At 38.8% G+C, this 25,778-nt stretch overlaps 2 protein-coding genes and 1 long non-coding RNA gene across 4 annotated transcripts in view; all 3 read right to left on the minus strand.

Annotated features, from left to right (window-relative positions):
• Positions 1-4,073, minus strand: part of cmtm4 (CKLF-like MARVEL transmembrane domain containing 4) — an 18,492-nt gene extending 14,419 nt beyond the window's left edge. The window contains exon 1 of the mRNA XM_037692938.1: positions 3,572-4,073. Coding sequence (XP_037548866.1) covers positions 3,572-3,757 — 186 coding nt within the window. The 5' untranslated portion in view covers positions 3,758-4,073. The remainder of the gene's footprint in view (positions 1-3,571) is intronic.
• LOC119428737 lies at positions 1,326-2,402 on the minus strand. The gene is made up of 2 exons (XR_005187714.1): positions 2,169-2,402; positions 1,326-1,417 (listed from the first exon to the last, which is right to left on the minus strand). It is a non-coding gene; the product is annotated as an uncharacterized LOC119428737 (long non-coding RNA).
• Positions 4,074-8,885: 4,812 nt separating the features above from the next.
• On the minus strand, positions 8,886-24,879 carry dync1li2 (dynein, cytoplasmic 1, light intermediate chain 2). Of its 2 annotated transcripts, none has more exons than XM_037689866.1 (13): positions 24,732-24,879; positions 24,028-24,101; positions 23,214-23,330; positions 22,902-23,132; positions 16,977-17,137; positions 14,699-14,792; positions 14,401-14,536; positions 14,106-14,217; positions 13,950-14,009; positions 13,631-13,675; positions 13,436-13,553; positions 11,593-11,721; positions 8,886-9,423 (listed from the first exon to the last, which is right to left on the minus strand). In XM_037689866.1, exons 1-13 carry the CDS (start codon positions 24,815-24,817, stop codon positions 9,314-9,316), a joined length of 1,473 nt encoding a protein of 490 aa, XP_037545794.1. In that variant the 5' UTR covers positions 24,818-24,879; the 3' UTR covers positions 8,886-9,313. The 2 variants fall into 2 exon arrangements, with proteins under 2 accessions (XP_037545794.1, XP_037545801.1); XM_037689873.1 differs by having other exon boundaries at positions 9,323-9,418.
• Positions 24,880-25,778: the final 899 nt, after the last annotated feature.

A 25,778-nucleotide genomic window follows, 5' to 3' on the forward strand; every position in this document is an offset into this window, starting at 1 on the left:
TTTTGTCCGCGCATATTCATTGACGATCCTGTCTCCTCCTGGTTTGTTCTTTAGAACATTTTCAATCATCTAAAGTGATGGTAAAAATATAAATCGATACGTTGCAAAAACACTGTACACAAGACAATTACAAATCCTATTTTATTCCATAAAAAAGAGATAGTATTAAAAGAACTATAATAGTTATTAGTGGAATAGTAAGTTATGTTAAAAAGCACAAACAAAACTATAAGAACTTAAATTTTTTGGGAAGTCCAGAGCCTTCTATGCTAAGGATCTGGACTAAAATGTGCAGAGATATGCTGAAGGAAAAAAACACAGAAAGTGGTTTTAAGAGAGCAATTTATATAATGTATTCAAATTTTGTAAAAACTCTATGGAAGTCTGCACAGTAATCTGCATAGCTTACTTGGGCAAGAGAGGTGTCTTCAGCTCTATGTCTTGTTACAGGACTGTGTTGCAATATAATGGTGTCATCGGAGTCCACTTCAGTTTCTCCACTGGAGCTGGTGAAGGAGCTGCTTGCTGCACAGCTTAGCTGATCCATAGGATTATCTAAACATTTTGTTGGTAGAATTAACAGTAGTCAACACTAAAATTGAGAAAATGGTTCTCTCCCAAAAACTTTTTTTATATATAAATTAAGGTCACCTGATGAGCTCTTCTCACAAGAAACAGTATGATACAAACATAGATAACTCATGCACATTTATCTGTGTTCATTGTGATGAACCACTGAAACACTAGAAATAGGCCAAACCGTGAATGGTCTGTGATGTAAGATGTTTCCACATGTTGTGTGAAATGCTACAAAGGTGAACGCTTTTATGATCTCATCCTAGATTGGTGATATCAAATGGACATCAACATGTCTATACTGATCTGGAAAGACATTTCTATCCCTATTGGTCAAACCCATAAGGATGACCAAAAATAGTTCACAAAAATAAACAAATGACACTTTGCAACACCTTACCTTCTGGATGGAGATCTTGTGCTTCACAAATTTCCAGCACACCAAGGTTTGGACTTTTCAAAAGGAGCTCAAAAACCTCCTCATCCACTTCAGTCTTAGAATCATCAGAAACTTTTAAGTCCAAGGTTGGGATGCTGAACTTTTTTGCAGCTATGAACATAGCAAATTATTTATTTATTATATATTTGAACATATGTAAATAACAATTAAAAGACATTATAAATTAAAATTAAGTAAAACAGAATAATAAATCAGAAAAGTTGGTAAAGCACCCATTATGGCAACATTCCCAAAACGTTTTTGATAAACACAATATATGAAAATGTTGGAAACTTGTTTTGTTTGCACTCACCACATTCCAAAAATGAACTGTAAGTCAGTTGGCCTTCAAAACAGATGTATTTCTGTCGATCTCTATGTTTGACACGCACAGCTTGCATCCTGCATTATGTAAAATATGATATTTTTCAATAACAAATTATTATATATTATTCACTTTGATAACATACTTATCGAAGGGAATAAAAAAAATTAAGATAAGAGGTTGAAACTATCATGGGGAAGAAGCACTTGGTGGCTAACAAATATCCTTAATGGGCTCTTAATGAGCTAGGCGCTCTTGAATTTAGCCAATCAACACAACTAAAACGAAAACAAAACCACATCAGTTCCATACAACTCGATGCAAACGGGGTTTATGGACTAAATAGTCAATCACAATGTTTTACTGACAACTTACAGTTTGCATACAAAGCACAACTTTAATTATATATTTTTAATTGCTGCTCTACGTTCAAGAGAAGTTACTAGCATAGCCCTCCCGCGCCATTTTCTGGGCGGGACACATGCTAGCAGAGCTAGCTTCGATTGTACAGCTAGCTCCTCTTTTAAACTCCGTTCCTTAGCTTAAAATAGCAACAGCCTTGACTTATGCAAATAAAAAATGGACGTAGCATTGTACAACACTGATGTTTTTTTTCTGCTTACATTGTTGTAAACGGCTACATTAAGTTAGCTGAAGCACACATGCTAACTAGTTAGCCAACCATGTTAATTCCTCGCTGCACCCCTCCTTCCCCCACGACCACACAGCAGCACGTCATCTTTCCGCTAGAGATAATTAGTGTTAATAATAATAAAAAACAAATAAAACCCCACATGAAATATGTTTACAACCCATTTGGGCACTTACCTGGCACAAAGCAGACCGTCGCCTCCGGTCCAATGCGGGAAAACAAAATGGTGGAAGAAACGAAACTTAACGAACTTCAGTGGGCGTTTTTCTTGTTTTACTCCGATATGATTTACTCTGTTTTTTTCCTCCGATTCTATTGACCAATTGACACGATTTTACTCTATAATGTATAAACATGACTCTTTTAGATGAAAATAATGTTAACTCCGAAAAAATTACTCTTCTATTTTTCCTGTGTACTTACAGAGACTACGTAGCTTTCTCTGCTGTGGAATTAAAATACATTATTCTGCACGGTCTTTGTCAATTTGGTCTGCAACCAAATACAGACGTCAAAAAGGGGGAAAATGATGCAACGCTTGAACTTGGATTATGTTTAATGTCAAATTTATTCATGATATTTATTCTCCAACACAATTACAACATTTGAACTGTGCAAATTTGTACATTTTCACAAATCCAAACTCAAAGGTGCGTGTGATTTCATAACGTTGTGCTGGCATCGCAGACATCCTTGTCACTGGGTTGTCATATAAAAACAGCGCCTTACATACTTACATATATATATATATATATAAATGGTGCCTTTTAAATCAGTGAGTTGTTTTGATGGAATGGCCGATATTTAACTTTATTGCCAATATTGGCCGATACGATACCATGCTGATAATATCATGCGTCCCTTCTCTGAGCCCTTATTTCACTCGGCTCTGATCTGGTTAGAGAATAAAAGTGATTGTGAGGACTTTAAGGTGCTCCAACAGTAACCAAACACTGCTGAGGACAAAATGCATGAGTGAAAACTGTCCTTGTAAAAAGGAGCGCAGAGGTCAACGTTTGCAAAAAACTCATTGGTGACAAATTATTTAAAGATACTCGTTGCAGAACTTTGAAATGGCGCAGGAAAAAGCGTTACCGTCAACTATAACAAATGGTGCATTCTGAAGGAGTTTACTCCAGTCGTTTTCCAGATGTGTGGGTCCACACTCGACGTAAACAAAGCGCTATTCAGGTGAATCTGCTCCTGGACTCAAAGGGAATGAGACAGACTGAGGAAGACGACTGTCAATCATCCAAACACGCATGACTTTTACAAAACTTCTGCTGAAACTCGAAGGTTTGACCCGTTTTCTGCAACTTCTGCTGTTTCCATATGTAAACAAACATGTGGCTGATGGGTCACAGATACTGGTTGCAAACCAAACCAGACCTAAATATTGTGCAGGTTTTGTTTATTAGTTATTTATGAGCCCCTTTAATAATTAAACTTTTAATGATAGGAGCTGTTGATGCAAACTATTTGTTTTCATGTGACAGAAAAACAGCAGTTTTTGTTTTTAATATATAGAAATGTGATAAGTGTTTAATTAATCTTATTAGTGTCGTGCGTCATAACTTACCACTTCGAGCACTTTTAAAATCCCAAAGTGGGACCTGAGGTACTCCAGGTCGCACCTTATTCCCCCCAGAACGTTCCGCGCGTGCACGGGTTCGGTGGTGGGCTGGTACGGGCTGCTGGCCCCGGAGATCATGGAGGTGTTGGAGGCCTCGCAGTCAAAGCCTTCCGTCTCCTCCGTGGTCCTCATGGCTTCCGGGTGCGGTGGGTGCTGGACCCTTGACCGGGACTGGTTTGATCAGAATCTACCTGAGCTGGGCTCACTTTGCCCCGTGCAGGCTGGACGTGGACAAACCGAACCGGGCGGTCCACTTCTCATCGCCTCCCCGCGGTGAACGCTGAAGCTGTAGATGCTCTGGAACAAGACGCGGAGGGAGAAAAAAAAAAATCAAGGCTGCAATGTGTCGTGCTGATGTCACTCCGCGGCGTAACCTCCTCCCGCCTGGGAGAGCGGAGCGGAGCTTAGGATCCGAGTGTCACGAGTTCGAATCCCAGCGCTACTCGCTGAGATATTTAAACTATGTCTGTGTAACGTCAGTCGAGGGTGTGCGAGTCGTTTCGAAAACCAAAAAAAAAAATGAGAAAAAAACAGCAAATGTAGCTCGAACCCCCGTAAAACCTGCGGGGCTTCCGTTGCAAACTCCCAGCGGGACGCAAGCTGCCTCCAGCCGCTGCTCCGCTCGATGTGGACGGAGCTGCTGGTTCTGTCTCCGCCCCTCTGAAAAACTGCACATTCTTCAGAGTCCATTTTATTCCAGAACAGCCTGTAAAACGAGCCCAGTCCGAACCGAACTCACATGCATTTTTTTATTTATTTTTTTTCCAGGATCTTCTTTCTTCTTTTGATCCATCTCTGGCAGCACATTCTGACGGATGCTTTGATGCTGAACAAACAGCTCGCAAACATCCCAATAAAATCACTCAAGTAAATAAAATGTTATTAATGGAATAAACAATACTGCGCTTTCATGTAGAATATTTATATATTTAGAGTTGCAATGCTAAATTACTAAATCCTCACGGTTGTAAAATGTGCCTCCATGTACTTTACCACCCCCTTGTGGTCATTAGTGGCATTACAGCTGCGCGACGCCCTGAAATTGAAGCGTTTGTAAATGATGTCATGACAATTTGCTGTTGGGAGTTATGTTATAGGTCTGTATACCTTTAGAGGTTGTTTTTTGTTCCTCAAGATTTGCTTTGATTTTTATGATAAGCTAAACTGATTTGTATTTTTTGTTTTTCATTCAAAACTTTATTTATACAGGTTAATCCCATTGAGCCTTGTGGACTCACTTACAAGAGAGATCTGAATTTTAACAAAGAGTGATAACAGTGGACAACAACAACAATAAACGATCAAAGGATGAGTACAAATTTTATTTTTCTACATCAATAAATATATATATAAACATAAACGGGGAGGCGCCCAGGGAGCATCTTTACCAGATGCTTAAACAACAACTGGCTCCTCTTGATGTGGAGGAGCAGTTCTACTCAGAGTCTGTCCCAGATAACTGAACTTCTCAGCCCATCTCTAAGGAGTCCAGCTACCCTGCAGAGGAAACTCATTTCAACTGCCAATCTCATTCTTTCAGTCACCCAGAGTTCATGGCCATAAGTGAGGGTAGGAACGATGACGGAGCGGTTGAAAGCTTTGCCTTACAGTTCAGCTTCTTCTTCACCACAACAGACCGGTACAGTCTGCAATACGTACTGCAGACGCTGTATCCCACATCTGCTGTATAAAAACAAAAAACCTTTCCTCAGCACTTTGCTTTCAGACTGCAGGTTTACTTGTGGTTCCTAGAGTTTCCAAGAGCAGAATGGGCAGCAGATCTTTCAGTTATCAGGCTCCTCTCTAGTGCATCAGACTGACTCGTCCACTTTTAAGACTGGGCTTAAGACTTTCCTTTTTGATAAATCCTTTAGTTGGGGTCAACTTGAGTTTCCTGAGCTATCCCTTAGTTATGCTGCTATAGGCTTAGATTGCTGGAGGACAAATTAACCACGTCCTCACTCTGCTGCTGCCTTTACTTGCTCTACTCTCCCCGTTCGTATTTGTAATTTCTATCTTAACATGTTTTTTTGTCTTTCCTCCTATAAGTTCATCTGGACCTGCTTCTGTTTGTTTGTTCCTACTTCCTGTTCCTCTCAAACCCCAGCCGGTCAAAGCAGATGTCTGCTTGTCCTGAGCCTGGTTCTGCTAAAAGGTCTCGTCTTGTTAAAAATTGAGTTTTTCCTTTCCACTGTCTCCTTTGTGCTTGCTCGGGAGACTGTGACGCAGATTCAACACAATCAGCTGCTTCTTTCGATAACTTTTTATTAATTGGCTTTTTTCCATGTATATGAATGTTTTTGTACAGTGCCCTGAGACGACTTCTGTTGGGACTTGATGCAATATAAATAATGTGAAATAAATTCCTAACAGCACCATCAAGTTTCCATCAGTTAAGTCAGGTCCTCTGGACTGTTTTTGTTTAAACGTTTCGTCTTTTGGAATAAAAAATGAACCGTTTCAATAAAAAGAAATAATCCGTCCACAGGACCCGTTGGATTTTTCTACCTGGATTATTGAGCATGAATCAGAATACCATCAAGTTTCATTAAATTATCTTGAGCGAATCAGAAGTTAAGGCCCAACAAGAGAAATGGCACGTACACTAGGAGATGCGTCCATTTTAAACGTTATAAAAATGGCTACAACTCGGTCGATTCTACAAACTTTTAGCTCAGATTTGATGCAGTTGTGGCCGAGATAAAGACGAGCTTTTCAAAGTTTCAGCATAAAAACGTTACCAGGACACAATTCAGGTGTTTGAAACAAGTTTGACTTGGGGGGGGAATTAAACAGAAAGGTCAAAACTACAATTTCAATACCTGCAATAATAAAAAAGAACAACAGACACAAAGACTACAGGCTTGTATTCTTGGTTTTATTGAAGCAAAGGGTTTGATAAACAATTTCCTTATCTTTGTCGGCATAAGAAGCTAGAATCCACAAGGCGGCTTAGAGGATACAGAATTGTGTTAAAGACGTACAATCAAAGTTGTGAATTAATCCAGGACACACAAAATACAGCCAGCCATGTGCTTCAAACGTCCCGACATCCTGAAGAGAAAAGGACTGGAAGCAGGAGCTCGGAGTCTCGTACACACGGAGACGGTGGATAGTGGTCGAAGGCCATTCAGTTAGGATGTGAGGAGGCAGCTGCTTTCAGCTCCCGTTTCAGTACAAAAGTTAACTCCTGCTCTATTTCATTAGAATTAAACAAACTTTACAAAAAAAAAAAAAAAAAAAGCGAGTTCAACCCTGACACCACGGCAGCACGAGAGCAATTCATTCCACTCAACAAAAAGCCCCAAATTAATAACTGGCTGCGAACGATCGGCACGAATCAGGGCGGTCCGTCGGGTCAGAGACGTTTAAACGTTTTAAAAACTAAAAAAAAAAAAAAAAGGTTTGACGGGAAATGCTTAATCTGAATAAACTCAAAACTTGGGCGCAAAAAGATCAAATCTGAACATCCCTCCAAGAACGTTTGCATAAAAAGTGCTTCAAATTGTGCTTCACCTGTTTCAGCAGATGTGTGTGTGTGTGTGTGTGTGTGTGTGGGGGGGGGGGGGGGGGCAGTTTTAACTAAATGGATAAAGAACACATGAATATTTTAACCCAAAAAGAAAAAATTTACAACATTACGCCCTTTTTGTTATTTACTTCCAGCTCAAATGTATTAAAATAAAAAGTCCAGGCAGCCCCCGTTGGCAAAACATTTAGAGCGGTTCACCATAAACGTGCACTTTACTCCCCTCCCTGCGTGCTGAAGCTCCAGATGGAGCAGACTGGGCCGTTTCGACCAGTTTACAGGGTGTCGCGAAGAGTTTAAAAGGCAGGTCTGCTGGGTGGAATGCAACCGCTCCTTGCAAGAGAACAAAAAAAAAAAATGAAATAAATAAAAAGTGCCACAGGTTAATGAGAAATGCAAAAAGCAGTGACTAATATGCATCTTTGGTTCAATGTTCCAATTCACACCAGTTCCTTTTTCATCTTTGCCATTAACTGAACAGCAATTAGCTGCTTTTTTTAAACCATTCCTGTAAAAAACAAACAAAAACTATTTTGTACACTATCTGTATGATTCAGTAGGGCCTTGAGTACATGGTTCATGATCGAGGACTGCGATGTCACACGAGAAATATTAGATATGACGATGATGATGATGATGATGATGATGATGAGGTACAGTAGAGCTGTGACAATGATAAAAGACAATCAAGAAACCCCTTAAAGACGCAAGCGAGGAGTTTTCCCATGAAGGCAGCTGTACATTGAAGGCAAAGGTCGTCGCTTTAAAACGAGCTCTAAAGCAACAAAAAGACCCGACTGGACGAGCAGGTTTCCTACGTTCTACAGCTACTTTACGTAGGAACTGGGAATGTTTTAACAAACATGCAGTGGAAAATAACGAGAAACCAGACAAAGAAAAGTGCCGTCCAACAATAAAAGGAGAAAATATTTTTTTGTTGATGCTTTTTTTTTGTTGTTCAAACAGCATAAAACTGAGTAATCAGGCTGCTAATGAGTGGTTTCAACCACAGCAGGTCTAGGGGATCTAATATAAAGTTATCTTTTGTGGTTTCTTCATACCAGCAGCCAGTTCAGTTTGTGTGAAGGCATTCTGTTGATTACATTAACTAGGCTACAGAGATCCTTTTGAAAAATAAGACCACGGGCTTTTTGTTTGTACATCAACAACGATGCAAAACAGAATAAATGATTTGGGTCATCAGGAAATGAGCAGAAACCTTTCAACCAGTGGTGCTATAGTGCATTTCCTCAAGTGTAGACGAGCACCTCTACTACGACCCTAACGGCTAACTGTGCGAGGCACTTCGGAGTTTTAGTAGGAAAGATGTTCGACCCCCTCCCAAAATATACAAACAAGTAGCTAAAGAAGCTGCGACTTCTACGCCCGTCAAATCCCGTCCGGTCTCGTTTAGTCCAAAAAGCCGTTTTCACAATTTGGACAGAAACAACATTTTGTACAAAGTTAAATAACCTGAATCTGGTTTTTGTACTTCTATCTACAGAATCCTTCGAGACGACGAGGGCGAACGATACGAACCATCCGTTCTCTGGACATGTTACATTAGTGTCGTGTTGTCAGTGACGTTCAAACACGTTAGGTGATGCAATAAACGTTTCCTTAAACCAGGATATGGTGCAGAAAATAAAATAAAAAAAAAGGAGAACCTTTGTATAAATACATCATATCCAACATGTTTTTTTTTTTTACATAAGACAAAGGTTTGCAAGTATTTTAATTCCTTTCTCAATATTTAAATACCTTTCCAATCGCGATCATATTCCTTCCTGGAGATAAGACGAGCTAGAGGCCACAAGGCCAGCGCGTTATCGCTCTTCAAACTCCGTGAGGAGAGCGGTTTTAACCCCAGAAACTGGGGGGGCCTGCAGCCCGGAGCATCAGGCTGGCTGCCAGGGAGTGTGCACACATTTCAACAAACTGACATCCTTCACAAAAAATAGCATTTACAGTGGAAGAGAGGACAGAAATAAAGCCAAGCCTTCAGCACGTCCCATCTCTCCTCCTGATCACAAACTGTGCGCTCACTGATATAGGCGTTGGGAATTTGGTCAATGTTTTTGTTTATGCTCGCATGTACAGATATTGTTTTGTATTTCCAGAGTATTAACGCGGTGGATGATGCAGCTGTTCTGTTGCCTTCACGCTTCGTTCTCCGTCGGCGGTACGTTGTTAGCTGAAACCACGGGGTCCTGCTTGCGAGTCATCCTGTCCAACTCGGCCTGGACGTCAGTCAAACCCGGCTTCTGCCCTTGAGGAAAGAAAAAAAAAAAAGGGAGACAAAGCCCAAAAGTAATCTCCTGTAGCTTCTGTGTAAGGTCGTAAGAGTTTTCCATGGTGAGGAAGCGGATGGGTGGGGTTTAGATGGTGACGTGTTCCCATGCTGTGGCGACTCGCTGCCACGGTTAACACACATGCAGAACGTAAAGTAACACGGAGTCGTGCGTTTATCCTTCGACGTGTGTACAGCGCTACAACAAAGAGTACATCAGAGGCTCTGAGGCAGAGTGATGAAGTATGCAATGGATTTTTCAACTAGGAACATTTAGCTTTGATTGGTTATGCGAGAAAAATATAAAAGTAAAATATGTTCAAAACAGCTGAAGTACTTAAAACAAGGTGAGAGAGCAGAGGAGTAATGTTAGTTTCCGTGCAGACACTTGTGATGGGTGGTGTCACAAGTCTCCTCAGGAGTCAGGAGTTTGGTCAAAGCAGACATTAGGCCTGTCCCGATAAAAAATTTTGCTGGACAATTAATGGTCTCAGAAATTATTGCGATAAACGATAATATTGTTTGAAATTTGACAATAATTAGTAATTATTATCAAATTTACGAAGAAATGTTTAATTTGTTTTGCATGTAGTACCTTTTTTGACCACCGGATGGCAGTATAAGACTGTTTGAACCGAAGGAAGGATAGTGAGGGAGCGAGCAGCGTGCCTTTAAAAAAAAAAAAATGGGAGGGAGGCCCCTTGACGTGATGCGTCCGGGGCTGTCTCTCTTCGGTTCTCAAAATGGCGGACGCTCGGTGTGGTCTTAGCATAGCATTTTTCACACAAAGCTTTTAATTAAAAAAAATAAAATAAAATCAGTAAACAAGTTCTCAGTTTCTTTTTGCAGAGAAAAACAACTTTTTACACGAAGGCACAGATTTCAACCGTAAATTTTGGAGCTTCGACAAAACAGATACCCCCCCCCCACCCGAGGTCGACATGTTAGCTTAGCTCATAGCTTAGCTTCTCAGCGTAGCTGCTTTCAACAATCCAAAAACGCGGTTTTGGATTGTTGAAATGGATTTTAAAGAGAAAAGAGAAAGGTAGGAGTCAGAGAAGAGCACCGAGGTTGAGCCTTTTGTCATCCAGTGTCTTCAGTAGAGAGAGACACGAAGAAACGATAAAGCCGATAAATTAAAATGAGGTCGATAATTTTAATTTATCATGCGATTAATTGATTTATTGTTTATCGTGACAGGCCTGGCAGACATCTTTTCTTTTTCCTGCTTTAAGCATCTTACTCAGGCTGCAGATAGAAAACTACAGACAGCAATAATGCCCGCAGCCTCTCAAATGTCCCCCACTCCTAGCTTGATGCTTATATACAAGCAGCCACGGCTCTGACGTTTGAATGTTTGAAATGCTGCAACGAACCATTAATTTCAATGTTTATGGAATATTGTCTCCAAAACGGTGGCGTCTCGTACGCTGCTAAAAACAATCGTGCAGCTTTGCACTTCAGTAGTAAATGCTGCTTAGAGAGGACAAGATGAAGTTCCTGAGGCAGCTGGTTTTGGTCGGGGGGAGTTCCTATTAACATGTCCCAATAAAACTTCATGCATATTTGTTTAAGTATAACAATTTTGGGTTTTGGTAAATGTTTTTGTAACAAATGATTCAGTTAAAAAAAAAAAAAAGTGTTTTATTTAAAGAAATTAAGTTGAAATAATCTATTTATTTGGCCAATGTAGTCTTTAAAAAGTATAAGTTGTGTATTTTTTCCCTCTCTCATGCACGTTTTCTCTTTAAAATACATTTAAAAACTCCGTTTTGATTCATCAGCAACGCGGTCCACGTGACTAAAACATGAACGAGTTGCAGTGAAGACATAAGAAGTGATCCTGAAACTTGTAGAGTTGCTCTGGGTGTTTTCAGTTAGGAGCATCACAGCTGCTTATAATAAATTATACTATTGTCTTTTCTCCTCTTCGTTTGATAAATTGTAATGGTTTTATTGGTGTCTATATTGAAAAAATACTGTTCAAAGACATTTTCTGATGTTGGCCGTCTACATATTAAAAAACAGTTTTTGTCTAAAGGTCAGAATGTTTTGTGAAAGAACGTCGGTTAATATGCGAGTAAGACGCTTTAACTGGAAAGTAAACCTCAGCAGTTCGACGGTCAGCACAGGAACCACGAGTTGTACCTGTTTTCTTGCCAGATCCTTGAACTCCAGCTCCAACGGCTCCAGATCCTGGACTTCCTGGGGATCCCGTCTTTTTACTCAGCAGACTGTTGAAGAAGTTGGCCAGCACTCCCTCATTAGCAGCACCCGCTGAACAAAACACATTTCTGTATTATTATTGCAGGTTTTGCACATTTCATTTAAAAACATCCATCAGCCAACACACTGCCAGTTCTCTGAGATCATTGGCTGACGAGTTAACATAAAACTGTTCATATATTATTTTAAAATATCAAATTACACATATAATAGATGCATACACAGATCTAAATGGCAGATACGATGTTTACACTTGCTACTCTTTTCTAAAACAGGCCAATGCTTTTTTATTTTGTGAAGTTGAAAACAAATCTAAACACCATTTCCATAAAGCTGTAATCAGTAATAATATTTAAATGTATCAGCAAAATGTTTTAAGTAGACATAAACACAGAAAACTTTAGTTCCCGAGAACTGATTTGTAAATAAACTTGTAAGAATCTAAAATAAAGTATAACTGTACGATGTTGCTTTGCTTGTATTTGTATGTTTAAGTAAACGTAATTTTAATTTTCAGAGGAATATACGACAGCTGAAGTTCTTGTGAGCGGCATGTGTAACGCCTGCAAACTTGTCTCCACATATTGCCTATGTTTGCTCAAGAGCCCTACAGAACCTCACTGACCTACACAAGGCGAGGTCAGTGAACAAGGTCAGGCAGATTCTGGCAGATCCTGATCACCCACTCCATGGTGAGGTCAGGTTGCTTCCATCTGGACGCAGGTATCTGCTGCCCAGATGTAGGAGGAACAGACTGGAAAACTCATTCATCCCTGTAGAGATGAGGCTTCTCATCGAGCAGTGATGATTTCTGTAAAGTTATTTTAATGTCGTGTCTAGTATGACTGTTTCATGTTCTACTGACTGTGAAACAAATCGCCCCTTGGGGAAAATAAAGATTCTTGAACTATGTTCAACACACGAGAAATTTATTTTCCTGTCCAATACTTGTGAAGCGTTTGTTTGAACTTTTTCTTAAAATAATTTTCTACCTTTTAATTTTCTTTAACTTGTCCAAGTTCCTCACTTTTGTGACATTAATTAGTGAAAAACATAAGAACGTCAACACATATTCTTAACTGTATTTGTGTAAATATCAGTAAACTCACATTTCATGGCTCATTTTTACCCAAGTCAGGTGACTGATAAGACTTTTTTTTAGCTGATGCAGATCTTCGGTATCAGGGCAGCCGATGGCCGATACACAACATATTTGTTTTAATTTATGGACTCTCTATTTTCCATTTAACAAAAAAAAAAAAAAGCTTGATTTAAATAAATATAAATCTGATCAAATTTAGAAGAATTTGTGCACGTAAAAATAATCCACAGAAGAGCATTCTCACTTAAAACAAATTGTGGACTATACTTGCACAGTGCTTGCATCCTCCTTGGTAGTTAGCTCCGTACACTACCTTAAATAATGTTAACTGAGCTTTTATGTATATGAATGTATTTGTTCAGTGCTCTGAGATAACCTCTGTTGTAACTTAGCGCTATATAAATAACCTGAAGTGAATTAAACTGTATTAGAATAGTTAATTGTGAACAGGCATGGGTGACTGAAGAATAAAAAAAGGCCAATAGACCAGTTAATGGGTCTATCTCCACCCGAGTGTGTCAAGCTTTATGAATTATTATATTGTTTACTTTTGAGGGTAGTAGAATAACCTTAAAAAAAATCTCAGCAGGTGACAAGGGAGAACTGAGGTTTTAAGTGTCTCTCTCACTGATAGAGTGTAAAAAAAAAAAAAAACAGCCTCACCTTTCATGTTGGGATCAGGCTTTTTGACGGCAGCCATCGGTGAACCGCTGGTTACACTTGGTTGTCCGGCTCGACCCGCAGGCCTGGGGGATGCTGAGGCTGTCCGTCCTGGAGACTCCTGAAACACAAAGCAGGTTAGTTCGCCAATCTAGAAAAGAATAAAGATCCCGCCCGTGAAGGATTTAAGACACTTACCGTAGCTCCTCTTGTTGGCGTTGCTGGCTGCTTTGCTAACAAAGACTGCAGAGCGAAAAAAAGTTTTTATGGTTAATCCAAGTTTACGCTTTAGAAACACTTATTTACAATTATTTTATTTTGAAAACCTACATATTCTATATAAGATACACAAAGGAGAAGGGGAGAAAACTATTAATTATGGTTTGCTTCCTTATTAGATTTATTTATCCACAAAAAGCCGATGAGCGACATAACTTCAAATGCAGCATTTCCCACATAAATAAAACTGTTGAACATTAAAAACAGCACTGAGGCATTTTAGGAGAATACATTTTACCTGTTGCTTCATCAGGAACACTTGCTCGTCCTCTGCGTTGATCTCTTTGTCATGAACAAACTGAGAAGCAAATAAATAAAGATTTTATGGCCTCGGCTGTAAGAAGCTGACACAACCTTCTGTAACATTATCTGTCCAGGATTTGCTCTTCCTTACCTTCCGCACTGGAGGCTTTGTGATAAAATCTTCAAATGGATCATCTGGTCTAACGTTTGTGAGGTTTTCGTGCAAAATCCCAATTTTCTTCTCATTATCCCATCCAGATGGACTAAAAAAAAAAAAAAAAGGGAAGAAGCGTGTTCATGTGTTTCGAGGTAGTTTGTAGACAATTTAAAATCACATGAAAATTAGAATTATCGTGCGACATTAAAAGAAAATTCAAGCATGCGTTGACACCAACGTAACGTAAATCTGTCGCGACAAAAAGCGAACTTGCACATCTTTTACGTACATGAACACTGCGTCTTTCTCCACCACTAAGGCAGGTGAGGTGAACTGAAACTCGTACAGCTTGTGTACTATATATTTATAAAGCAGATCCAGGTTCTTCTCCTCTTTGACGGAAGAATAAACCAGGCCAGCTCCATCTGTTGAACTCAGTTAAAGGTGTAAATGAAAGAACAAAGTCACGGACTGACAACAAAACGGTCATACAGAAACTCAATGACGGCATTTATTTAAACAGTCTGTATTAAAAATATAAAGACTCCTCTGAATAACAAAGCACTGAAACCACATGAAAAGGATACACTGTAAGCAGAATCGCCTGATGTGGGACTGGATGAAATCAAAGTGCTCCTCTCTGTAGTCATGCTCCTTCTCTAGGACGCTGATCGCATCACACTGACCAAAAAACAGAAAATTTATATTTCTGTGAAACAAATAAAACGGTGCAACAAAGCATGACAAGTGGTGTGCTAATCAATTCATTAACTCTCAATAGCTTTATGTAGGTAAATGTAGCCTTTTATGTTTCAGAAAAAAACAATTCCAACTGTATTTACCTGATTTTGTTTTACATTTCTGACAAATGTAAGGTTGTACATGCACATTTGTTTTTAGAAAGGTCTCAGAAAAGTTTTGAGGTGGAGGAGTTGAACGTGGGGGAACAGAAACGTTAAACTAATTGTTAAGAAGACATGATGCCACAAAACAAGAAAGTCAATGAAAACTGTTCAGGAAGTAAGAATGAGGGGTTCAAACATTAACAGGCGGGTAACAAATCATTTAATGAGGATACAAAGAGGCTTCTTCCACCTAAAAGGAGTGAACAGATTTTAGTGCGACTGTTTTAACAAGTACTACAATGAACTCCACATGTGTCAAGTAAAAACTGATGAGCGCACCAAAAACCTGAGTACCGTATTTTTCGGCCTATAAGTCGCGGTTTTTTTTTTTTGCATCATTTGCATGCCCTACCACTTATACACTGAAAGAACGTATTTGTGGATTTTTCCCCATATTTATAAAACAATTTTTGGCTGAGATATGACCGTTTTCATTAATTCTGACTGAAAATATTAAACACTACCATTTTCAGCTGCTAGATGGCACTCGAGTTGTACGGCATGCCGCTCGCTGGTTGTGTCATGTAATAGGTAAAAGTGGCTGTTAATGACACAATCAGCTTGTTAAAGACAGCCACAGTCGTCCAGCTCGCTGCGCTGCCCTGGCGAAATGCAGCTAATTTCACCATTGAAGTGCATTCATCAAGAAAAAGTTCAACTGAGACGTTCCTTTACTATAATGTCGAGCAAACAAATAATTGTTTTTATGTGGTTATCTTGTTAAATTTTTTTTAAAAGCACAGCGAGTCGCCCTCTGCGCGTTTCTGTTTCCGCGTATCGGCTTTTGAAATACAGCTGATTTGACAAAGTGCATTTTTTTTAAGGAAAAGTTCAATGATTCAAGGTTTATTTGTCGTTCGCATCACATGTGGTACATGTGGTGGAACAAAATTGTGTACACAGGGTGCCAGTTAGACTGAGACACACGTTTGCTATAATTTCAAGCAAACAAATAATTAAGTGTTAATCTTGTTAAATTCTTGTTAAAGTCCTCCCGTGCACACTTACGCGGCTGTCATTTGACAGCCGATCGATTTTTGGCACAACACCGGCCCACATTTCCAGGTTATCAGTGGTGATGCGTAATAAACGCGACATAAATAGCGAAGTGACGTATTTATGGATTTTTCCACTTTATTAGACATATATGGACTGATGCAACATGTACAGCAGAACATATTTACTGCAATACTGGACCTGGATCTAAATTTTAACAGTCACATGAAATCTATAACTTAATTAGCCTAAAGTCATCCTCAAATCGTTATTAAAAAACTCAAGGATTCCTGTCAAAACAGGACACACAAACAGTGCTGCATGCTTTTATTTTCAGTAGGTTGGATCATTAACGTTACTGTGTCTTTATAGGAGTTAATAAAAATAATAATCTGGCCTAAGCCAGGAAAATAGAACATGCCACACCCATCCTTAAGTCACTGCACCGACGTTCTGTTTGTCAAAGTATTTAATTCAAAATTGAATTTTGGTCTAAAAGGCCTTAAATACATTCCAGAGTTACTCATCAGGTATGAACACCTTGACCTCTCAGGTCACCAAGGACAGGTTTCACGAGCAGAACTAAACAAGGAGGCAGATTTTTGTTCTTTTTATGCTCCTAAACATTGAAAAATAAACTCTCTCTATGCCTGAGATGTGTAGAATCTATTGGTTCCTTGAAAGCAGGACAGAAAACAATAATGTTTACTGCAACTTTACTATCAAGGTGAAAGCATATAATTTTCTGCTTGTTTAAAATATAATTTTATTATTTCTTTTTATGCAATGCTTAAAATTTTAAGCAGTTATATTAACATTAAATGCTATTTCTCTTTTTAGAGCATTTGCCCATGCTCTGCCACCTTCCTGATTTATATGCAAATGAACTGCATCACACATGATTAAGCCTTATTGCAAATTCAGTTCTTGGACTGCAGGTGTTGTTTTTTTATTTTTATTTTACCTTTGTGCAGACTATTAGCACGGGAATGCCAAGGTTGTGTGTGAGTGTGTTGTCCCCCAGTGGGAGAACGACAGCCTCGTCTTCTCCTGATGTCGGAGCTCGTCGTGGGGAGGACGGGGCGGCGTCTTCTGGTTCCGAGTATTCCTGGAAAGCTTTTACCACTATATAAAAAAAAAAATAAATAAATAAAAAAAAATCACAGCAATAAGATTAGTCAACTTAGAAAAAGTCAGACAAAAAAAATTTAATTTTCACACTTTGCGTTTTATTCATTGTAACTTCATAAAGATACCTTGTAGAAATTGTATATATACATATATAAATTATTAATTCATTCAACCTTTATTTATACAGGTTAGTCTCATTGAGTCACGAGGACTCATTTACAAGACAGACCTGTTCCAGACAGAACATGGAAAGTACAGACAACAATAAACAATAACAAACTACAGTAAAATGCAGTTAAAAGAAAAGTAGTGTTATAAACAATAAATCAAGTTTCCATATAAAATCAGAATCGGCTTTATTGTCATTGCACTGAAGCACAACGGAATTACATTTTCAGTACAGCCCGTCCAAGAGAACATAAACCCACACCCGAAGGTCTTCAGCGCTGAACCTTCTTAAGGTTCCTAAGACCCGGTTTAAAACTCGGGGTGACCTGTCCTTTCAGGCCGTAGCCCCCCGGCTGTGGAATGCCCTGCCCCTGTCTCTCCGTGTGAACGTCTCTGTTGATTCGTTTAAAACGCAGCTTAAGACATTTTTATTTCGACAAGCTTTTAGTTAAATGTTTTACTGTTTTTTCCAGCTGTTTTTACTGTTTTTATTAATGAGTTGTTATTATTTTTATTTTATTTTAAGTTTTTATTTCTTTATTGTTGTACAGCACTTTGTGATTGTATCTATGATAAGTGCTATATAAATAAAGTTTACTTACTTACTTACTTACTTACTTATTTATAACTGATCTGGGGAGACGGTCTGGAGGCGACTGATAATACGGTAAAATACTAAAAACAAGAACATATTTGCTTTGATGTTTCTTTATCAAATGTTTAAAATCCCCTAAATAAATTAGTTAGTGGACATCAACCTAATATAACAAGCAAAAGCTGCAAAGCTTCTTGTGGTCCGTTTTGGTAGTAATGTGTACTCTTTGCACAGTTTGTACATCCATGAACCTTGACGAAGGTTTAATTGTTGCCAACAGCTACAAACAAAGTCTCTGAGATAATAATAATAATAATAATAATAATAATGTCATCACAATGTCAGCACTGTATGTTTCCATACAATGGCGAAATTAGTCTCTGCATTTAACCCATCCACCACCAGGTGGTGCAGTGGGCAGCTATTGAAAGCGCCCGGGGGGCATTTTGGGGATGAGGCGTGCTGCCCAGAGACGCCACGTGATGTGCAGTGACTGGGGATCGAACCTGGGACTTTCGGGTCCCAAGCCAGCTGCCCTGCCTCTACACCATCTCGGCCCCCACTCTTCATATTCAACCAATAACTGTGAGGTGGATCAAAATGCATCATCCCTCACTTCTCTGCTGTGCTGGAACAACTGTCCAGATATTTTCTATGAGGTTGGTGTGTGTGTGGGAGGGGGGGGGGGGGGGAAGCAGGAAGCTGAGGCCTACTTCCTCAGGAGCTTTGAGAATCCAGTTGGCAGAGAGCCACAAAGCAACACTAACGTATCGTTTTTAGTCAAAGAAACTGGATTTTGTGCGTTGGTCAAGACCCTTTTAGAATACAGGACTGGACAAATGGAGTAGCTTTGTTTAAACAGGATGAAATCTGTATTTTATGGCACAAGAACAATAATGATTTGCCAAGTTCCTGGCAAAAACCAATGCAGACATGTTCCTGTTTTGAGTATCGCTTTACAATCTAGCTGTTTTTATTTGTTTTTTTTTTTTATAAACATTTCTTCTTCTCAGCTAGTATGCTTTCTTTTAGGATTGTCCACTGTCGTCATCACTCTGTTAAATTCAGGTCTCTCTTGTAAATGAGTCCCTGAGGCTCAATGGGATTAACCTGGATAAATAAAGGTTGAAAAAATGAAAAATAACATTCTAATTCAACACTATCCACAACAGCCATCAAACTGAGCAACTTAAGTTTACGCATGGATTACGTCTGAGCTTGAGTCAATTTCTTCATTATAGAAATATAAATTTATGCTTAGTCTAAATGTAATAAAAAAAATAAAAAAAAAGTTTTTGATTCTACAAAGATTAAAGTCCATATAAAATCTCTGCAATTAAAATATTTATTATTTATATTTCATTTAATATTTTTAGTATTATTATTTAGTACACTTTAATATTTAAGATATTTTTCTGTAAGAAAACACATTGTGATGTTCTTTAACACAATGTCTGGTCTGAGGAAAGAAAAGTTAGTGAATTGACTGAGCAGCTTGTATTTAATGCTTTTTAATTTAATGCTTTTTAAGTGGACATTTGACACTTTATCCATGCTGCTGGTTTCTTACCCATAAGCTGCTTTACCCATCTGATCACAACAACAGACTCATGTTCAGGCTGCTGTTTAATACACACCATTTATATTATTATTGTTAGTGTATCTTTTTTGGGTGTAACTGGGACCTTGAGTACACAATCTCGTTCCACTTCATGTACCTCATGTGATGCAGATGACAATAAAATCTCCTTGAACCTTTGAACCTTTAATATGTTTGTTTTTGTCATCATTTTAAACCAACAGGAAATGATGATTTAACACCAAACAGTCTTTGTATTTGGAGTCACTTTAAAAGAAAAAAGAAAAACATAAAAGCCAAAGAGACTTTGCCCAAGCAAGACCTTCTTATCTGTTCCACAAACAAAGGTGAGGCCAAAATGCTTCTGTACTCATCCGGCTTTACATAAATCTATTTTAAATAGAATGAGCTACTTAAAATGTGTATATTTTAGATAAAATATACATCTGCAAAACTAATGCTCATCTTGAACTAATAGTAAAGAAACTACCGTAAGTTAAACTAGAGAAACTGAAAGCTGGTTGCTTAATGATTTTGCAGAAAGCTGCTAAAGTTTACTTGAAATAGACTGAAAAGTTGAAAGAAGAAGCTGAAAAAAGCACAAAAAGCTGAAATGATCAAAAAGTAGCTGAACGAAAATGAAAAAAACTGAAATTAGCAGAAAAAAGCCAAGAATAGCAGAAACATGGTGAAATTAGCAATAAAAAATAGCTGAACATAGCTGAAGAAAGTAAAAAAAATGCAATTAGCAGAAAAGAGCTAAAAACTGAAATAAGTAGGAAGAAACTGAAAAGAACAAAGGTTGAAATCAGCTGAGAAAGCGGAAGAAAAACTGAAATTAGCCGAAAGAGTCAGAAATGAGCAGGAAAAAAGCTAAAGGACATGAAGGAAGCTAAAAAAAGCAGGACCAGAATAAAAGGTGAAATGAGCAGTAAAAAGTAGGGGTGCACCGATAAATCGTCCGGCTGACTTATCGTCCGGCTGATTTATCGTCCGGCTGACTTATCGTCCGGCTGACTTATCGTCCGGCTGATTTATCGTCCGGCTGATTTATCGTCCGGCTGATTTATCGTCCGGATGATTTATCGTCCGGCTGATTTATCGTCCGGCTGACTTATCGTCCGGCTGAATTATCGTCCGGCTGATTTATCGTCCGGATGATTTATCGTCCGGATGATTTATCGTCCGGATGATTTATCGGCCCCGATTTCCTTAATTTTGAGAAATCGGCCGATACTTACATGAGAAACTGATTTTACAGATTTTTTTTTTTAGTTTTAACAATTGTCTGAACTTCATTTATATTTCAGAACACTACCTCATCATGGCCAGTTAAAACAAACAAGTGTTTTTAGGATATTGTTCAAGTGTATGTTTTTCAATAAAATAATATTGGAAAACTGAAGGTACATTGTGACCTTGTAACACCCGACAGTGTCGCTTAGAAAACAAAATCGGTATCGGCCAAAATCGGAATCAGTGGGTCAGACTTTTTAGAAATGGGTGATCGACCAGAAAACTGCAGTCGGTGCACCCTTAGTAAAAAGTTTTGAACAGCACAAAAGGTTTGAAGGATGAGAAGAGATCTGTTCCTCAAAACATGGCTGAAACAGTTAAATATTTCAAAAAGTTAAAATTTCACCAATTCCAAAAAATCACAGCAGTCCTGAATGAGCCGAGTATTTTTGATAAATAGACTTGCACAAAAATTGCAAACAAGAGTTAAATGCTGACAAACGTCAAACGGAGCTCAGTAGTGTGAATAATTTACAAACGTTCACGCAAACTACTTTGATCTGTTTTATGCAACGTCATTCTAAAATACTGTTAATAAAAATCCTGTCGCTGCCACAGAAGTCATTTAGTGAAACGTTTCTTTGAACATGCACTTAAGCAGCAGTAGGCTGAACCTGTAATTTGACAAGAACAGGCTCAAGACGCTCAGCTGACTTTTAGTTACGTCCGTCAAAATGTCCGGCCCACAGACTGAATTCAGACCCACTGACTCTACTTGCTTTTCTTTCCCCAGCACCGACACTGGAAGGGAGGAAAACATGATGCAAGACGTGTGCAAGACTCCCTGGACAAGAGCCACTCACACACACACACTTCAAAACTGCTGGCCGCCCGTGTCACTAATACACACCAGAGTCTGACGCTCAGCAGAGCTTCTGACATCACCAGGCAGAAAGATGCACCGTTTTATAAAACGCTGACACTGACAAACCATTTTAATGTAATTTGCTTAAACAAGAAGTTTCTGCAGCGTTAAAGAGGTCATTGTTTGATACATTTTTCTACTACAAGCGGTTAAAGTGAATGGATTTAGTACAGCAAGTTGGAAAAAATAGACCCACTTAAAATAATTATAGCCTTTTACGTTTGTCTAGAAGCACACTTTAGTCAGTTCTCCTTTTATTTAGCTTCCTGAAAATGAAAAAAAAAAAAAAACTGCTAACAAATGTTACTTCTTGAACAATTTCACTTGACATAATAAAACAGTAATTTGTGTAAAAAATAAAAAAAAAATAAAACCAGCAAGCAGCAACAAAAACTTTAGGAGCATATGTGGACCTTCTGCAAAAGGCTGCAGGATGAACCAACAAAAAAGCAACAAACTTTGAGAACACAGAAGATCAGTTCATAAGCAAGAAATAACTGATTCCAAAAATAACAAGGAGAACATCTGAGTGCATCACACACTCGTCGATTTGCAGAACTCGCCTCCAGCCACAACACACAGCTGAGGATCACGGGCCTCTGATGACGACCTAGAATCGTCCATGACAATGACTAACGTTATGCAGCGCCTGAACCAAGCTTCCCTCCCCAGTAGCCAGTCAAGCAAGGAGTTTCACTCTTATTATGCAAGACTTGCTTTGCTTTCCACCCTGGGATGCTTCAGGCATCTTTAATGTGAGCGGTTTCATCTAGACCAAAAGCACTCTCGGAAAACTGACCAAAACATACTAAACAAAAGTCTTGCAATAAATAAATAAAAATAAAACAGTAAGATTAGAACTATACATTTAGGATTATAAGGGTTTGACTGTCTAGACCAGGGTTATTCAAATGGTGACCCGGGGACCAAATCAGGCCCACGGATGAACTCAGTTTGGCCCACCAATGGGTTCATTTTTAAATAAAACTAATTTTAAACCATAAAACAAAACTTACTTAATGAACATAAGTGCTGGATGTCCGGTCCCTGAGCTCATGGCTTTCAGTAACTGTGTCCCCCTGAGCAATTTAGTTGAATAGCCCTGGTCTAAACAGATGCAGCAGGAAAAAATGTAAACAAATGCTACATTTTCATAACGAAAGAACGTATAAATTATTCAACAATTTATAATTTAGATGGACTTCACTGGACGTTTCATTTCACCGACATCAAGGTAGACTGAGGGATTACTTACTCCTTTGCTCCATTTCTCTCATGTCCTCTGGAGGAATCTTGATCGTGTCCACATGATCACGGAGCACGCTGGCCCACTTCTGCAACGACTCCATGATGGTCCAGGGCCGAGACATGTCCGCAACAAACACAGCTAGGCAGTCGGGTAGCGACTGAGCCGTAACCGCAAACTTAAGAAGGCTTTTGTGGTGCAGGTCCCCATCCAAGATCCACACATTACAGCGAGTCAGGTCTACACATAGATACACAGAATAGTTTTAAGGCATTGCTATTTTTGTTAATCAACTGGAAAGTTTGAAGAAGGTAAACTCACCATCCCGGTCTTCATCGTGGACACTCAAGTAAAGATACTCCAGTCCTCTCCCCTTCTTATTATGATCAGCTCCCTGAAGTTTGGCTATAAGTGTTGTTTTTCCCGATCCATCCTCCCCTAGAACATATATTTTTTTAGTTATATTACTAGTAGTAGCATATGGCTGAGAGGTTAGAGCAGTTGTCCTCCAATGCAAGAGTTGGGGGTTAAATTCCACCAGCAGTCCCATGCCAAAGTGTCCCTGGGCAAGACACTGAACCCCTCATTGCCTCCGATGTGTGTCCTATCGGTGTATGAATATGATCTAAAGCACTGATTATTCTTTGGATACAGAGTGCTGTATGAATGGGTAAATGAGGGCACAGGTTGTGTTGTAAATGTAAAGAGCTTTGAGTATCTTGATAAGCTAGAAAGGTGCTATACAAGGACAGTTCATTTATCATGTTGTAGTATAGAAATTAATATTAATTACTGAACAGCGGCCCTGAAGCATAGCTTAGAGTGCATACAGAATGGTTCAATAATGAAGCTACACTGTAGATCTAAAACTTATCACACTATCAATATCACAAAGGTTTTCAATATAACCAAACAAATAAATAAAGGTTGAATGAATTTTTAAAAAATGACCCCACCCAAGAAGGCTTCTCAGTGTTATTGAGTTCATTATGTCTTCAAAATGTATGAGTAAAAAGATTGTTCAAAAATAATAATGTTTTAATGCCCAGATTTTAAAGTTTATTAGCCCTCCACACCCCTCAGGGTTAGCTACAAAATTAAACAAAGAGTTTCACAGAATAAACCTGATACTCACCAAACACAAGGATATTTTTTCCTGATGGCAACTTTGAACTAGATCTGGTGGAAACTTCGCTCAGTATTGAGGACCTACGAGAAAACAAACGACCATCAGAGATACCTACAGGTTGTTCAGATGTCTAAATCAAAAAATGCTTTCAAGACAATAACATCTGAACAGCGAGTCCACGATGGCTCAAACAGGAAATGATCATATGTCACTGACAGGTCCATTACAGACAACCAAGTATCAATCAAAACTGTACAGAACTGACATAACGACAACAGTATGTGATCATTGTTCTTGTGCTAACTAAATAAGTTGTATACGCTTAAATCTCTCGGCTAGGCTTGGCTGCTACCGTTTATGCTCCTGTCTCGTTAAGAAGCTCTTAGCTTTAGTTAGCCACTACATTTACATGGACTATAAAGACCCCAGATGAAATGAATGGCTGGTTAAAAAAAAACTTGTGAGTAGTTCTAATATAATGAAGAGTTCACGCAACAAAAAAAACCCCGCACAAAACAAGTATGGAGTTGTAACTGTAAATGTATCGCTAGCGCTTCAGCTAGCTGACGTTAGCTCGCCTGTTAGCACGCTGACCGCTAGCTGCTAGCCGGGCCGGTGTTTGACAGGAACCCGCCGCCTGTGACAAAGCACAACCGTGGCGGTGGAGTTTATTCCCACACCCAAGGCGTTTAAGTAACAGTAAAACTTGCCAGAGGTTCTGTCCTTCCTCGTCTTCCTTGTTGTTGTCGCCCGACCCGGTCGGACCCGGGAGCTGTTTCTCCAGAACGGGAGCCATCTTCTTCTCTTTCTACACCCACAAAGGCGAGGCCTCGCTGCTGCCTGGGCACCACTAGCACCGCCTTCGTCCAGGCAGCCACGGGGTACGTCGTATTAACGCCGCCACAGGTATTATTTCAAATGTATTATGAGCAATTTATATTATACAGTGTGGAATAATTGCTATTAATATTTATGTAGTATAATGTAAGAAAAAAAAATGTCACGGACCGTTATGTTTTAACTGTCAAAAGAGGAAACTTTTGGCTACGATCCAACAAATGATGTCATTGTGGCATGATTTTTGTACAGCTGATAGATGAAATCTCGTTTACTGTCTTGTTGCTGGCATTTTTACAGCTCTTGTCACTTTTTTTTAGGCTTCATTAAGATTTTGAACGTACAACAAGCTGAGATACAATTAAATACGGAAGCCCATTTGTGCCACTTAAAAGAAGAAGAAGAAGAAAATAAGACACGATGTGGAATTTTGAATTCATTACAAGAGTTTGGAAGTTGGCATTATGATTGTAAAAATCTTAATAATGAATTTAAAAGTCATATTTATAATATACAAAGTCGCAAATTGTGAATTTAAAACTCACAACTTTGAGAACTCTCAACCTTGACCTCTCTAAGTGGCTTTAAGATTCTGTTGGGACTCCTGGAAGGGACCAATGCAGACATGTTCCTGTTTTTAGTTTTCTACATTCGCCTTATAATCTGGCTGTTTTGCTTTTTTTGCCATCTTATTTTAATTTGTAAAAAAAAACAAAAAAAAAAAACTGCATGCCTCTTTTATGACTGTCTATTGTTGTCGCTCTTGTCCACTGTTGTCGTCATTCTTTGTTGAAATCAGGTCTCTTGTAAATGAGTCCTCGAGGCTCAATGGGACTAACCTGTCTAAATAAACGTTGAATGAATATTTGTGTTTAAAACAGTTACAAAAAAGTTTTAACTATGAGATGCAAAGTTAAATT

The sequence above is a fragment of the Nematolebias whitei genome, chromosome 2 (assembly GCF_014905685.2).
Source record: "Nematolebias whitei isolate Nwh7 chromosome 2, NemWhi1, whole genome shotgun sequence".
NCBI lineage: Eukaryota > Metazoa > Chordata > Actinopteri > Cyprinodontiformes > Rivulidae > Nematolebias > Nematolebias whitei.